The 14,410-nt window shown below is 34.3% G+C and overlaps 1 protein-coding gene across 2 annotated transcripts in view; it reads right to left on the bottom strand.

The window, feature by feature from the left end:
- The window catches only part of SLC38A9 (solute carrier family 38 member 9), a 100,666-nt gene that overhangs the window by 48,876 nt on the left and 37,380 nt on the right, over positions 1-14,410 (bottom strand). Inside the window, exons 3-7 of one of the 2 annotated variants that reach the window (XM_082836796.1) lie at positions 9,195-9,327; positions 5,874-5,995; positions 5,676-5,739; positions 4,962-5,055; positions 3,178-3,348 (exon numbers count right to left, since the gene is read on the bottom strand). In XM_082836796.1, coding sequence (XP_082692922.1) covers positions 3,178-3,348; positions 4,962-5,055; positions 5,676-5,739; positions 5,874-5,995; positions 9,195-9,327 — 584 coding nt within the window. Of the gene's footprint in view, positions 1-3,177; positions 3,349-4,961; positions 5,056-5,675; positions 5,740-5,873; positions 5,996-9,194; positions 9,456-14,410 lie in introns of both variants that reach the window. The other variant, XM_082836797.1, reaches the window with a different exon arrangement.

Here is a 14,410-nt window from a genome sequence, read left to right as displayed (position 1 = left end):
TGGGCAGAAGACCTAAATAGACATTTCTCCAAAGAAGATATGCAGATTGTCAACAAACACATGAAAGCATGCTCAACATCACTAATCATTAGAGAACTACAAATCAAAACTACAGTGAGATATTACCTCACACCAGTCAGAATGGCCATCATCAAAAAATCTACAAGCAATAAATACTGGAGAGGGGGTGGAGAAAGGGGAACCTTCTTGCACTGTTGGTGGGAATGTAAATTGATACAGCCACTATGGAGAACAGTATGGAGGTTCCTTAAAAAACTAAAAATAGAACTACCATACAACCCAGAATCCCACTACTGGGTATATACCCTGAGAAAACCATAATTCAAAAAGAGTCATGTACCACAATGTTCACTGCAGGTCTATTTACAATGGCCAAGATATGGAAGCAACCTAAGTTTCCATCGACAGATGAATGGATAAAGAAGATGTGAAAAAAAAAAAAAAGATGTGGCACATATATACAATGGAGTATTACTCAGCCATAAAAAGAAATGAAATTGAGTATTCTGTAGTGAGGTGGATGGATCTAGAGTCTGTTATATGAGTGAAGTAATTCAGAAAGAGAAAAACAAATACCGTATGCTAACACATATACATGGAATCTAAAAAGAAAAAAAAAGTTATGTAGAACCTAGGGGCAGGACAGGAATAAAGACACAGGTGTAGAGAATGGACTTGAGGACATAGGGAGGGGGAAGGGTAAGCTGGGACGAAGTGAGAGACTGGCATGGACTTATATATACTACGAAATGTAAAATAGACAGTTAGTGGGAAGCAGACACATAGCTCAGGGAGATCAGCTCAGTGCTTTGTGACCACCTAGAGGGGTGGGATAGAGAGGGTGGGAGGGAGCTGCAAGAGGGAGGAGATATAGGGATATATGTATATGCATAGCTGATTCACTTTGTTATACAGCAGGAACTAACACACCATTGTAAAGCAATCATACTCCAATAAAAGTGTTAAAAAAAAATACCCAATGCAGCCATAACTAAATAAACAAACAAACAAATAATTTTTTTTTACGAAGGAAAGAAAACAGGTGAGGGGAACATGAAGGTTCTTTATGTTGTTCCATTTAATTTGTACATGTTTGAAATTTTCTATAATAAAAAGTATGTGTATTTGAATATTAAACTAAAACTGCTTTACTAAAGAAAAAGTATTTTAGGGTCCTGAGAATAAAATAAGTCTAAAAATAAGATATGTAAGACCTTTATCAATAAAAATTTAAAAGATATTTAAAAAGACCTAAATAAATGGAGAACTATTCCATGCCATGATCATGGACAGTAAGACTCAGTATCCTAATGATATTATTCTCTCCACATTTATATATCCAATGCAATGCCAATCAAATTCTAAAGTCAGTACCCTAATGACATCAATTATGGTAGTGGTTGATACATTAAGGTACACTGATAAATTCAATACAATTTCAATCAAATTCTGATTGGAATTTTTTGTGGAATTTGACAAGTTGATTCTAAAATGTATGTGGAAGAGTTGTGGACCATAATGAAAAAGACTGAGTAATTTGAAAGTAAAAGAAAAACTTCTGAACCAGAGAGCCACCACAGACCAAGTGAAGATAAGTCACTAACTGGAAGATATTTGCATACATTAATGAATAAATATTAGTATCAAAACTTTACAAAGAGTTCCTATAAATAAATAAGAAAAAGACCAACAATCCAAAAGAAAAATGGGCAAAGGATATAACAAGCTATATAATGTCCAATTAAGAGAAGATGTCTAGGATCATTCCTTATGAGGAGAAATGCAAATTAAACCATATCCCGACTGGCAAAATTTAAGTCTGATAATATCGAGTGTAGATGAGGATGTGGAACAAGGGGAAGTTTCATAAACTGTTGGCAGGAATATAACTGGTATAAGAATGATAAAGAACAATCCCGTAATTTCTAGTGAAGTTGAAAATGTGAATATTCTAAGTTCCAGCAATTTGTCTTATAGGTACATAGTTTGAAGAAACTCTCCCACATATACACAAGGAGACAAACAATGATGTTTAACAAAATCTTGTTTGTAACAGGAAAGTACATAACTGAAAACAAATTAAATAGCAAGAGAATGGATAAAGAAGTCACGGTACATTCATATTATGGAATAAAGCAGTTAAATTGAACTAGAACAATGTATTATTGAAGATGATTACAGAAAAAAGCAAGTTGCAATAGCATTTATACAGATTAAAAACATGCAAAATAATATGGTATGTTGCTTATATATTTATATAGTAAGATAACAAAAACATGTAGGTACCATTATTTTGTACCAAAATTAGGGAAGAAGGAAAATGAAATTGAGAAGGAGTACACCTGGGGCTACATTTATAGGTCTGTAAGAATAGAGAACTAATGTAAATATGGCAAAATGTTAAGACATGAAAACTCATTTAGTGGGTACAATGGTATTTCTATTACCCTCTGCATTTCCTTGGTAGTTTGAAACATTTCATAATTTCTCATACAATAAAAATGATTGTTAATAAAAAAAACTTAATTAAAATGCTAATTTTATGGTTTAAAATAAAAATAGAATTTATCTCCCTCACTCACCTGCCTCTCAAAAGTTCTTAGGAAAACTAGCTGTTGTAGTTATGTTAGAACTTATTTTGAAATTTGGTTTTCATGTAAATCTAGATTTTAAATATATAGGGCTTATTTAATAATATATTTCCCATATAAATTCCACTATTCTATTGTTTCCTAATTTTAGATCCTAATATTTTGAAAATACATGACTGAAATTTGTTTCTTCAAGACTCTACACATTGAATTCTTTAGCAACAAACACCAAGGAACTTCATAAGTTTTTCTGTTACACTAAAATTTTGTGGTAAAAATTGAGCAATGCTTAAAACATCTGTTAGAACTTAGAAATATTTTATGTTAATTAGAGAATTTGAAGGAATATTATTTATTCAAAAATTAATTTTTGGAAATTAACATACACATTGTATTTGAGATCATAACCATAGAAAACAAACTGAATCAAGTATATCTTCTAGAATTACAAATATTACTTTTTACTTTATTAATCCCAAGGCCAGAATTTAAGGTTGAAACGAAAACATTATAGTAGTTATTGTATCTGAAAGTAACTCTGTTAAATATGGATATGGATACTTACTAAAAATAAACTTTCCAGTATTAAAAAGAAAATTAGACATAAGCACACAATACACTATCATTGCTCCAATAAGAGACACCAAGGAACAAAGGAGACTTGACCACTGCCCAAAGGAGCCAAAATAATATCTGCAGACATCTGGATATTCCCAGGTAGTGGTATCCACTGATGCTAGATAAAATATAAAAGGGAAAGAATAAAATTAGATGTTAATCATATATTCCATATTCATAATTTGTGTTCCCCAAATTAAAACATTTAGCAAAAGATTATGGGTATTCCACCACCAGGTATTAGACCATATTATGAAATAATAGTAATTAAAACATTATATACAGCAGAAATTAACACAACATTGTAAATCAACTATACTTCAATTAAAAAAACAAAACAAAAAATTATAGAACAAATACATAAAAAGAAATGTAGGTGAATGAAATAGTACAGGTAATCTGAGAAGTAGATTATAGTATCATAAAATTTTATAATTAATAAAACCAAGTGATAAACCAAGGCTAGAAAAAAATCATCAATAAGGGACAGAAGACATTATCCAATATTTGGCATACTTAATAATAACATTTCTTGAGTCATACTTCACACCACATGCCAATTTAAATTTCAGATAATGAGGGAAGTGGGGAAGGGCAATAGAGTAGTAGAGGAATAAGAGGTACAAACTATATATTATGTATAAAGTAAGCTAATAGGATATATTGTGTAATATGACGAATATGGCCAATATTTTATAATAACTAAATGGAATATAAATTTAAAAAATTGTGAATCACTATACTGTAACACCTGTAACTTATATAATATTGTACATCAACTATACTTCAATTAAAAAAATTTTGAGACAACTGAGTTAATTTAAAAATTAAATAACAGAAAATTTAGATGACAATGTAAAAATAGCACCTGAAAGGTTATCCTTTTCTATCAACTGAAGAAATAGAAATTACAGTGGAAAAGATAGGCAGATATAAACAAACTAATACGATACAAAAGCCATTCAAATATTGAATAGGAAAGAAATTAACAAAAAATAACAGGTAAAGGGCTAACTGCTACCTCATATAAAGAATTTAGCATATCTATAAGAGCACCAAGGGACTTGTGGATAAATGGGAAAGGGATATGACTAAATAATACAATTAAGAGAAAATATACCACTGCTTAGTAGAGACAGAATAAAACTGGAGGCAAAGCCTGGTCTGTTGATTTGCACTTGCTAAGATTCAATGAAATAATGTATGTCTATTTAGGTCCTAAACTAAAACAACCTAAAAAGGTATTTCCCTGATCTAAATTATAGAAATGACTGGAGGTAACGCATTGGTACAACTTTGAGAATTCATTACAAAGGACACATTGCTCACATTTTCATACTTAACAATTTCTACTTTTAGGAGATTCCAACATTTAGATCTTTTGGTAGGGATAGGTCAAAACAAGTCACCATAAACTGATAAGAATCATAGAATTCTCAATTTAGTTCTAGCAAAGACCTTATTTTTAAAATACAACTTTTTAAACGATTCTTATGAGGAAATTAGCACCAAAGTAAATGCACTCTGCAAAGAACCAGACTCTCAGAATTTCAAAGGCAGCCACTAAATTCATTAACATATCAGTTCAGTCAAATGCTATGAATTAGAGAAGTAAATCTTTAGGCAGAAAATAGTTAACACATTTGTGAAATGTACACATTAGTGATCTACCTCAGCATAAATTCTTAATACCCATATCACTCATCTGTTTTTACAGTGGCAAGTTCTTACATATGATAGTTCGTGATTTCACCACTCTGTAGCAGCAATAAAGTGTTAAAAGGCCCATCAGCATGATGACACACATTCCAGTAGTAAACCCAGCCTGTTTATAAAAATACAGAACAACATATATCATCATTTTAGAATAAATTCATATATAACCATATTGTTACCCTAAATAATTATGATTAAAAACCAGACAACTAATGTAAAATTAAATATAATCATCTAGGGACCTCCCTGGTGGTGCAGTGGTTAAAAATCTGCCTGCCAATGCAGGGGACACGGGTTCCATCCCTGGTCCAGGAAGATCCCACATGCTGCAGAGCAACTAAACCCATGCGCCACAGCTACTGAGCCCGCGCTGTAGAGCCCATAAGCCACAACTACTGAGCTCACGTGCCACAATTACTGAAGCCCGCGTGCTGCCACTACTGAAGTCTGCGTGCCTAGAGCCCGTGCTCCACAAGAGAAGCCAAGGCAAATGAGAAGCCCACGCACCGCAGCGAAGAGTAGCCTCCACTCGCCGCAAGTAAAGAAAGCCTGTGTGCAGCAACGAAGACCCAACTCAGCCAAAAAATAAATAAATAAAATTAAAATAAATAAATATAATCATCTATTTTCTTTAATAAATTTTATGTAGATTTATTAAAACCTCTATTGTAAAACTTAAAATACAAAGAAAAAATATTCTGGTAAAAAGTGTGCTGAAAATTATATTACCTGTTTTATGCCCCAAGGAATACTTAGTATAGATGTTCCCATCATGGTATTCCAAATCATAAAACTGAAAGCAGAGTAACAGCAGTAAAAATATGACGTTTGACTCTTCAAACATTTTAATTAAGACAAAAAATTAAAATAATCAATAATTTTTGTTTACAAAAAGTTTGTTATGCTCCAAAAAGTAGTTTTACTCACATGGTTACTAAACTGGTGTTTTTACCATATCCTTCGGTGTAACTTTGAAGTTTATAAGCAGAACCTAATGGACTATACACATAGCACTCTTCTGGAGCTGGAACTACATGATCTGGGGCAACCTGGTTAAAAAAAAAAAAGTACAGAAATGTTAGAACCAGTAAATGTGCAACAGAGGATATTTTCTATACAACAGAGTACCTGACTCTAGACACATTTCCAAATATCATCAACAATTAAATAGTGTGTATATCTGATTAATATAAAAATTATTTTTCAAATACAGTAGAAGATCTAAAGGAGCAAGAGTTTAAATACTATAAACAATAAACTGTTCATCTCAAATGAGAATGAATTCCTAGAGTATGCAATTGTCAAAATATTCTTCTCTTCATTTTCATGAGACAGGAGAAAGAAGAGCCGGCAAAGACCTAGATTAAGTAATTCTAGATGGAGGAGACTTGGGTCTGAAGTGAGGGAAATTTTAAGAATGAAGTGGTCACCAAACTCCTATGTGAAGATGGTTTTAGCAAAGAGGCAGGTAGGGAACTCAAACTATAAAGAATTGAGGAGTCAATAGAAGGGAAAGAAAGGAATAATAAATATGGACTATTCTTCTAAATGCTTTGGTACCAGAAGAAAAAGGTGAGCTAAAGTGGCTTAAGGAAAAGGCAAAGCAAGGGTTCTTAAAGACAGAAGATGTAAGCAAAAGGGAAGGAGCCAATAGAGAGGTTGAAGACGCACACAGAAAGAACAATTGAATAGATATACATTTTTATACACATAGCTCCCACCTTACCCTGACATATTTCTTTCTAATTCTACCTCCCTATTTTGGAGGGGAAAAAAATATGGTTTCCTGATGGAATTCTGACCATCTCCCTGAGAATTGTCCTTTGAGAATATGTGGTCCTTACACATAATATTAAAGACGTAGGAGCTGACTGGTATAAATCAACAATCTTTTATATCAGTACTTACTATGTAAATCTACAACTCTGTGCTAGGTTTAGCATTCAAGTAAAAATAATATACAACCCCTAACTTCAAGAAGTTTAAATACCAGTTGGAACACATGTGAAACAATTAGAAAACGCTATAAGAATAAAAATTAAGTGTTCAACTCAAACACAGGAATGACAATAATAATGATAACAACAACAATGGGGACTAGAATAGTTGGGAAACACCTCAAGAAAGTGGAGCATTAGGACTCAGCAGGTAGACAGGATACGAACTGGTGCAAAAAGAAAAAATATCAAATCCTTCTCTCTTTATGCATATGATTGGTGGTGTCTTGCGGGCAAAGAATATCTTGAATGCCATGCCTGGTGTGGCTTTGGAAACAACTATTTCCTATAGATACAAAAGCATATATGGAAATACATCTGCTGCCTTCTCTTTACCCTCAGTCCTCTTGGGTCTGAGTTCTGCTGTCTTCTACTATGGAGTAAAAAGAAAAAAGGGGCAGGACCATGTCTGTATCAGGCAGCAGATAAACCATGATATCTAGCAGAGCAAGTTCATAAAAAGTGAAAATCAAAAGTTATCAGGGATAGGATTAGAAGCTACAGGATAAGAAATTATTAGGAGAGACAGAAAAATTGGAAGATTGGATCCCACACTCTCATCAGTGGTCTAGGACAGTGCTTTTCAAACTTGAATGTTCTTGTGATTCACACAGAGAATTTGTTAAAATACAGATTTTGATTCAGTAGATCTGGAGCAAGGACTGAGATTCTGCCCTTTTAACAAGCTCTCAGTGATGCTGATATTGCTGGCCTGTGCAGGTCACACTTTTATTAGCAAGCATCTAGGAGATGTCAGCAGCCAAATAATTTACTACCCTTCCCCAATTTAGAGTAAAAATATTAACGTAAGTGGGGAAATTTTCAGAAATAAAAAGGTGTAACTGTGTAAAGACCTGACACCTGTGGTTTCATATTACTCTTCCCTAAAAGGTCTTTTAGGAAAAATAACTTTGGGATTCTCAGAAAATGAGCATGGATGTATACACACAATCATTAAAAATGGTCATATTATTAATTTTAGATCACTGTTTATATACTTTGATTAACTAGACTCATCTCACTGTCAGTTAACAAAAGGGATTCAACTTGGTGTACAATGCTGACTTAATTTCCAGGCAAACAACATACACTCAGACCTAGACTGGCCCAGTTGGTATCTCTGAAGTTTGCTTCCATAAGTACAGTCTCTAGGAGGTCTGAACTAGACCCAGAGATATTGGATTACTTCTACTCCCCAGAAGGCTTAGATAATTCTGACATGGAACTAAGACTTTATCACAACTATTGATGTAAAGACCTAGGGGAAGAAACAGTGAAAAAATTGGGGAAAAAAATTATCCCACCCAGAATATTTTGGAAGTCCCTACTATGATTACACAGAAGGAGATCTTAATAATTCACAAGGCTTAAAATGAGATATCTGTGTTCAAGTGACTAGCCCAGTCCTTGTCCCTCAGTAAACATTTAGAGTGTTGAATTCCCTTCTCCCTTTTTATTATTACCTATAAAAATCATTATTTTTTTCTCAGAATGCTTCATTTTTCTTTCAACTTCCAAATTTCTGAATATCGTTAATTCTTATAAGAAATGAAATTACTTACATATTTTTGATTCTAAGATAATAACACAGATTTTGTAAGATCAAGAGTCAACAAACCATAGCCCAAGGGCCCAATCTAGCCTTCAACCTTATTTTAACAGTCCCTTTGGTAAGGGGCTGTTTAAATGATTATAAAACAAAAGTAGAGAAGAATATGCAACAGCAGGTGGCCCACAAAGCTTAAAATGTTTAGTATCTGCTCTTTGACCCTGCTTTTTGATCTATAAAAGGACATTACCAAATAGGAAAAAAATATATGTATGTATATATTTCAGTTTCTCACTCCTGTAGAAAATTTCTATAAACATTTTTCCCTTGTAGCTTCAAACTTAAAAATTGAATAGACTAACCAGAACTTGTTATTATTTATGTTATTAATCAATGACCTAAACTACTTCAACAGTTTATCCTCCTCAAAGCTTTTAGGATTATGGATTAGCAGAATTTTAATCCAACAAATCTCTAGGCTGTTGTCAACATAGAGAGATTGTTTCAAATCTCTCTATGCCAGGCTAATAAGAATGAACTAGCCTGAGATGTAAGACATATTAATTAATATCTTTGACTTTCCATGATGCTGTCCTTGGAATATGGCCAGCAAAAAGTTCAACTACTGGGAGCTGCCGTGGCTTATGTTGTTCAGTTCATTTCAACTTAAGCTTAGACAATTAGCAATGCTTTGCCCCTTACCAGTGCCTTGTCTGCAGGAGCAGTGAGCCGGCTGTAGTAATGAATCCTCTTGTTCATTGCAGAGGCATGGTCACTAACCCTCTGAATGACATCATTCACACTGACGATGTTTGTGGGCTCTATATAGAAAGGCCTAGAGAAGGGAATATACACTTGACAAAGAACGTTCAGGCAGAAATTCTGGAAGTCAGCCATTGAAGAAAATAACTTCTTGTCCTCCATTAGAAATGGGATGTACCAAGGCAAGGCATTCACTTCTCACTTTTGGTGGGAAAAGAAAATGTCACAAGAGAAGTATTATCCAATCCACAGAATAAAGCTTTTGTTTCATAATGCTATTACTTTAAACACACTTTTTTAAACTTAAGGAATTTTGCAATAGAGGAGACATAACGGAAAGACTTTCAATCAGTTATTAAAAAGAAATATAGCAGCTGGCAGTTTTCAACAATGAAACTCAGACAGACACAGCTTTGAATGTTCTCTAAAAAAGCATCTGGCACTGAATCAGAGAAATTACAGACAAAAATGTTCCTCTAGTTAAGAGTCTCTACTCCTTCTTTACGGGCCAAAGTTACTTCTTATGATAAATACAATTCCTATTTGTTGGTTCATGTACTAAGGATTAGTGATCTCAACCATCTCCCTTATGAAACTTATCCAAAATACTATCAAATAGAACATCAAGATACTAGAGATATTTTGTCTCATTCTACTTTTCTTAGATTTCAGTAACATACCATTATGTTACTATTTATACGTATGCTTTCTCCTCATAACTATGTCCCAATCAACTGCAGATTATGGTTTTCAATCATCATTTTCAGTCATTAACCCATTCAGTTCCTTATTGAAACTCCCTCCATTTGCTTTGTTTCCGTTAATAAACTACCCAAAATGGAAAGATCTGGCACAAGCTCATGAAATGACTGCATTCCTCAGATCCCCTGAAGTCACAAATGACACTGTCTCCCAAATTGTGTATAATTTGCTATTTCAGATTATACACAGATCCAAATAAGAAAGGGGAAAAAAGCCAGGAGGTTTATCACTGGTTCCACATAAGTCTTCTACATTTACAGTTCTGAAATAAGCTTAAAAGTTATTAAAGTATGGTAACCATTTTTGGAGACACTGTTAATCTAATCTTGTGGGAAGCACTTGAAAAACCAAGTGACTAGAATTTTAGTTTATGCTATTTTTCCAAATAACTCTGTGATATTAGAGAAATTAAATTTAGCCTAGTCTCTCTAGTTAGCATACAGAATCTTTGAATCTTTCTTTTATTATTTACTCTCCATCACAGCATCTAAATTTGGTGGGTACTTTCTAGTTCAATCCAACAAATATCTAAGAGCACTTACTAGAGCAAGTATGTGGATACAGAGATCAACATGACATACTACCTATAGTAAGCATATAAGTGCTAAATGAATTCATTGGTATCAATAAATCTCAAGGGGATACAATGAAAACGAAAGGGTCGGAGGCCAAATAAACTATCCCTACTTATAAATTTAGTAGGCTGAGATAACTATCTCGCCTTCCAAAGCATTAATGTGTTCTAAATAATTTACATCTCTTCTGTGACACTCAGTAGTACTAAAAAGCAATGTAAAAATATTTATGTCTGGGAGACAGTGTGGGGTCACACTCTACAGGGCATTCTCTTCTTGTTTTATAAGTATGATATCCGACAAAATTAAAGCTACAGCTTTAATGCCAACATAAAGCAGAGATTTAAGCTAATCAAGGATTACTAGTAGAGACTAACAAGTATGATATTGATAGAAAGAGTTGTAGATGTTCTACTTGTAGCTTATTATCTGAAAATTCAATGGTATTAATATCAAGCACTAAGTTGGCTTGAAGGCCTGTTGAAAAGCAGTCCAGGAAGAGCTACATTTCTTGGCTCCTGGCCTCTTACAGAAGTGTTAACTGTACCAGTTTAGTTGGCTTGGGTACTCAGAGAGCAGAATGACTCTGAAAGTTTTTCTTTTCCAACAGTTTTCATCAAGATGCTGAGTGCCTGTTCAAACAAATATTTTGGAATCTTTTCAATGCAGATTCTTTTAAAAAATATACAACCCAGCATATTTTAACTGAATTATTAGAAACATATGCTTAAAGCTTCATCTGAGAAAGCAAAAAATATAAATTATATTTCTAAATTGAACTTTAGTTGGATCTGAAAACACTTTTAAAATTAAAACTATACAGAGGACAATATTCAGAATAAAACATTTTTTGAAACTTGGGCTTTTTCTTTTGAACACAGTTTCACATGAGTGCTCCCTATCAATGTTACTTCCCATTTGAAATGTAGCTCAACTGTGCCACACTGAAAATAAATCATAATATTTTATGTAGAGGTTATATTTGTCTCACCTTAAAAATATTTATGGTCATGCTACAGAAAAAAAATGCTTTTAACGTTCAGCAAAATTTAAAAAAATATTTTAAAATGTGACTCAAAACCCTTTATTTTCATTTAATACACTTATAAACAAAGAAACCTTATTTCTACCTAACACCTTTTCTAGGTTCCACTCCTTAAATTCCTTAAAAGTTTTTGGCTTTTAAATCTGTCTCCACCCTTCTACTGACGAGTTATGCTTCTCTGAAGTTTAATAACAATTCCATGACTCTTAAGAAGGTTCATACTCAATATGAAGACCCTTCATTTAAAACTATTCCTTTAGGGCTTCCCTGGTGGGGCAGTGGTTAAGAATCCACCTGCCAATGCAGGGGACACGGGTTTGAGCCCTGGTCCGGGAAGATCCCACATGCGGCGGGGCAACTAAGCCCATGTGCCACAACTACTGAGCTGGCGCTCTAGAGCCCTCGAGCCACAACTGCTGAGCCCATGTGCCACAACTACTGAAGTCCACACACCTAGAGCCCATGCTCCACAACAAGAGAAGCCATGTTAATGAGAGGCCTGCCCACTGCAACAAAGAGTAGCCCCCGCTTGCCGCAACTAAAAAGAAAGCCTGCACACAGCAACGAAGACCCAACGTAGCCAAAAATAAATAAATTAATTAATAAATTAAAAAAGAAACAAACTATTGCTTTATTCACATCTCTATGGAAGCTGCAACTCTGAAACACCTGCCAGATTGGAGTAGTTTGCTAGAAAATGAAAAGGGAATCAAGTATTCAAAACATCTTATACAAATAAACATTCAAAATAATGAACCCACTGTACTTGTATCTACCTGCTTGGTAGAACACTATGTCTGCCAGGCAGCTTTTCAATAAAGAAGACTGAAAAGAAGTTAATCAAGCCATTGTACCTAGATATTTATTGCTACAAAAAAAATACTGGCAACTTGTGGCTTGCCGACATGTTTCTTGCTTCCTCTGATGCCTAAATAACACCCTCTTTCACAAAAACCCTGCTCTACACTCCAACTTCACTGTCTCCAAAGGCTAAGCCTGTATAAGCTCTTCTCTTTCTATTATGGCTAATTAATTTATTGGTTCTCTAGTTTATTAAATATTGTTTAAGTGCCAACCGAGTATTCAGCACTGTGCTAAATGTTAAATGATGAATAGGACATAGAACCTCAAGGATCATAATCTACTGGAGGAGATACATAAGTAAGCAATTCCAATCCAGAAAGAAAAATAGTAAGAGAGAAAGTGCTTATGAGCAATAATGGGAGTAAGAAGATTGTGTGATGCTGGGTATGTGTACAGTACATAGAAGGGGAAACTAAACCACGTCTGGCAGACCACTGAGGAAGCTATTGTTGAGGTGAATTCTAAAAGATATAAAGGAGTTAATCAGGGATGGGGAACAGGAGGAAAGAAATAGTGCTTCAAAGAATGGAAAAGCATGTAGAAAGAACCCAGAAAATGAGCACAATATATTTTTTAAAACTATAAGTAGTGAGAAGAGAAGTAGTAAGAGATGAGGTAAACCTGGGTTAGTACATGAAGGACTTCACATGCCAACAAAGACATAATCCTAAAGGGAAGAACTCTGTCTCCTTTGCTGATTCCTTCTCAAACCCCCAACCCTTAAATGTCAGAGTAACCCAGAGTTTAATCCAGACATTTTCTCTTCTCTGTCTACACTCAATCTCTTGGTGGATTTATCTAGTTACATAATTTTAAATATCATGTGTACGCTGATGGCACTCAAACTATTATCTTCAGCCTGAACTCCTGATTCATGTATCAAACTGCTCTCTGCTACCTCTCCCCAACCCCACCTCTAGGACTTCATTGTTTACCACACTAACCACAGTAGTTTCCTCACCATTCCCGACACACTGCAAGCATGTACCTACTTTAGGACCTTAGTTAATAATTTCAGGTATAAATAAAGGCTCTGAAGCCCTCTTCCCTAAATATTTTCATGGCTTGCTTTTTTACTTCTTTCAAGTCCTTCCTCAAGGTCCCCTTTCTCAATGAGGCATTTGGCTATCCTTGTTACCATACCTAAAATTTCAACCCCTCTTCTCTATCCTTGTCATTTCCTATGCACAATCTCTGCTTTTCTACCTTAGTTTTTCTCTTTAGCATTTATACTACCTAGCATAATACATACTTTTTATTTATTATTGATTACCTCCAGTAAATATAAGTTTCATGAGGGCAGGGATTTTTGTCAATTTGGCCACTACTATATTCCCAGGGGCTAGAATAGTACCTGGCATATCGTAGGAGCTCAATAAAATGTGGTGAATAAATGTATTTTGAAATAATTTTAGACTCATACAGAAGTTGAAAAAATAGTACAAAGAGCTCCCATATATACTTCACGCAGGTTCCCCCCAATGATGACATCTTATATAACCACAGTATGATCATCAAAACTTGTACTGCTTTTATAATCAGAAAAAAAGTTAATAAAAAATTATAAGGATAATGCTTTTAACTTTACTTTAGTTTAAAAAATTTTAAAATAGAATCTGGGGGAGAAATGATAGAGGCAATAATCAAAAGTATCAAATGCTATAAAAAATGAAAAGCAGCAACCTATAAGAAAATCAATTTATTGTGGTATCCTCAAGCAAATTAAAGACTCTTTCAGGGTTAGAAAATGACTGTCAAGTGCTACTGCTAAGTCAAATGAGATGCGGACTAGTTGATGAAATGACCACTGGTAACCTGCATTGAGCAGTTTCAGTGGAGTGGTTAGAACAAAAGCTTGTCTGGGGCTTCCCTGGTGGCGCAGTGGTTGAGAGTCCGCCTGCCAATGCAGG

Source organism: Leucopleurus acutus (assembly GCF_964270905.1).
Source record: "Leucopleurus acutus genome assembly, chromosome: 3".
In the NCBI taxonomy this organism is placed as follows: Eukaryota; Metazoa; Chordata; class Mammalia; order Artiodactyla; family Delphinidae; genus Leucopleurus; species Leucopleurus acutus.
This window is presented reverse-complemented; position numbering and strand designations above follow the sequence as displayed.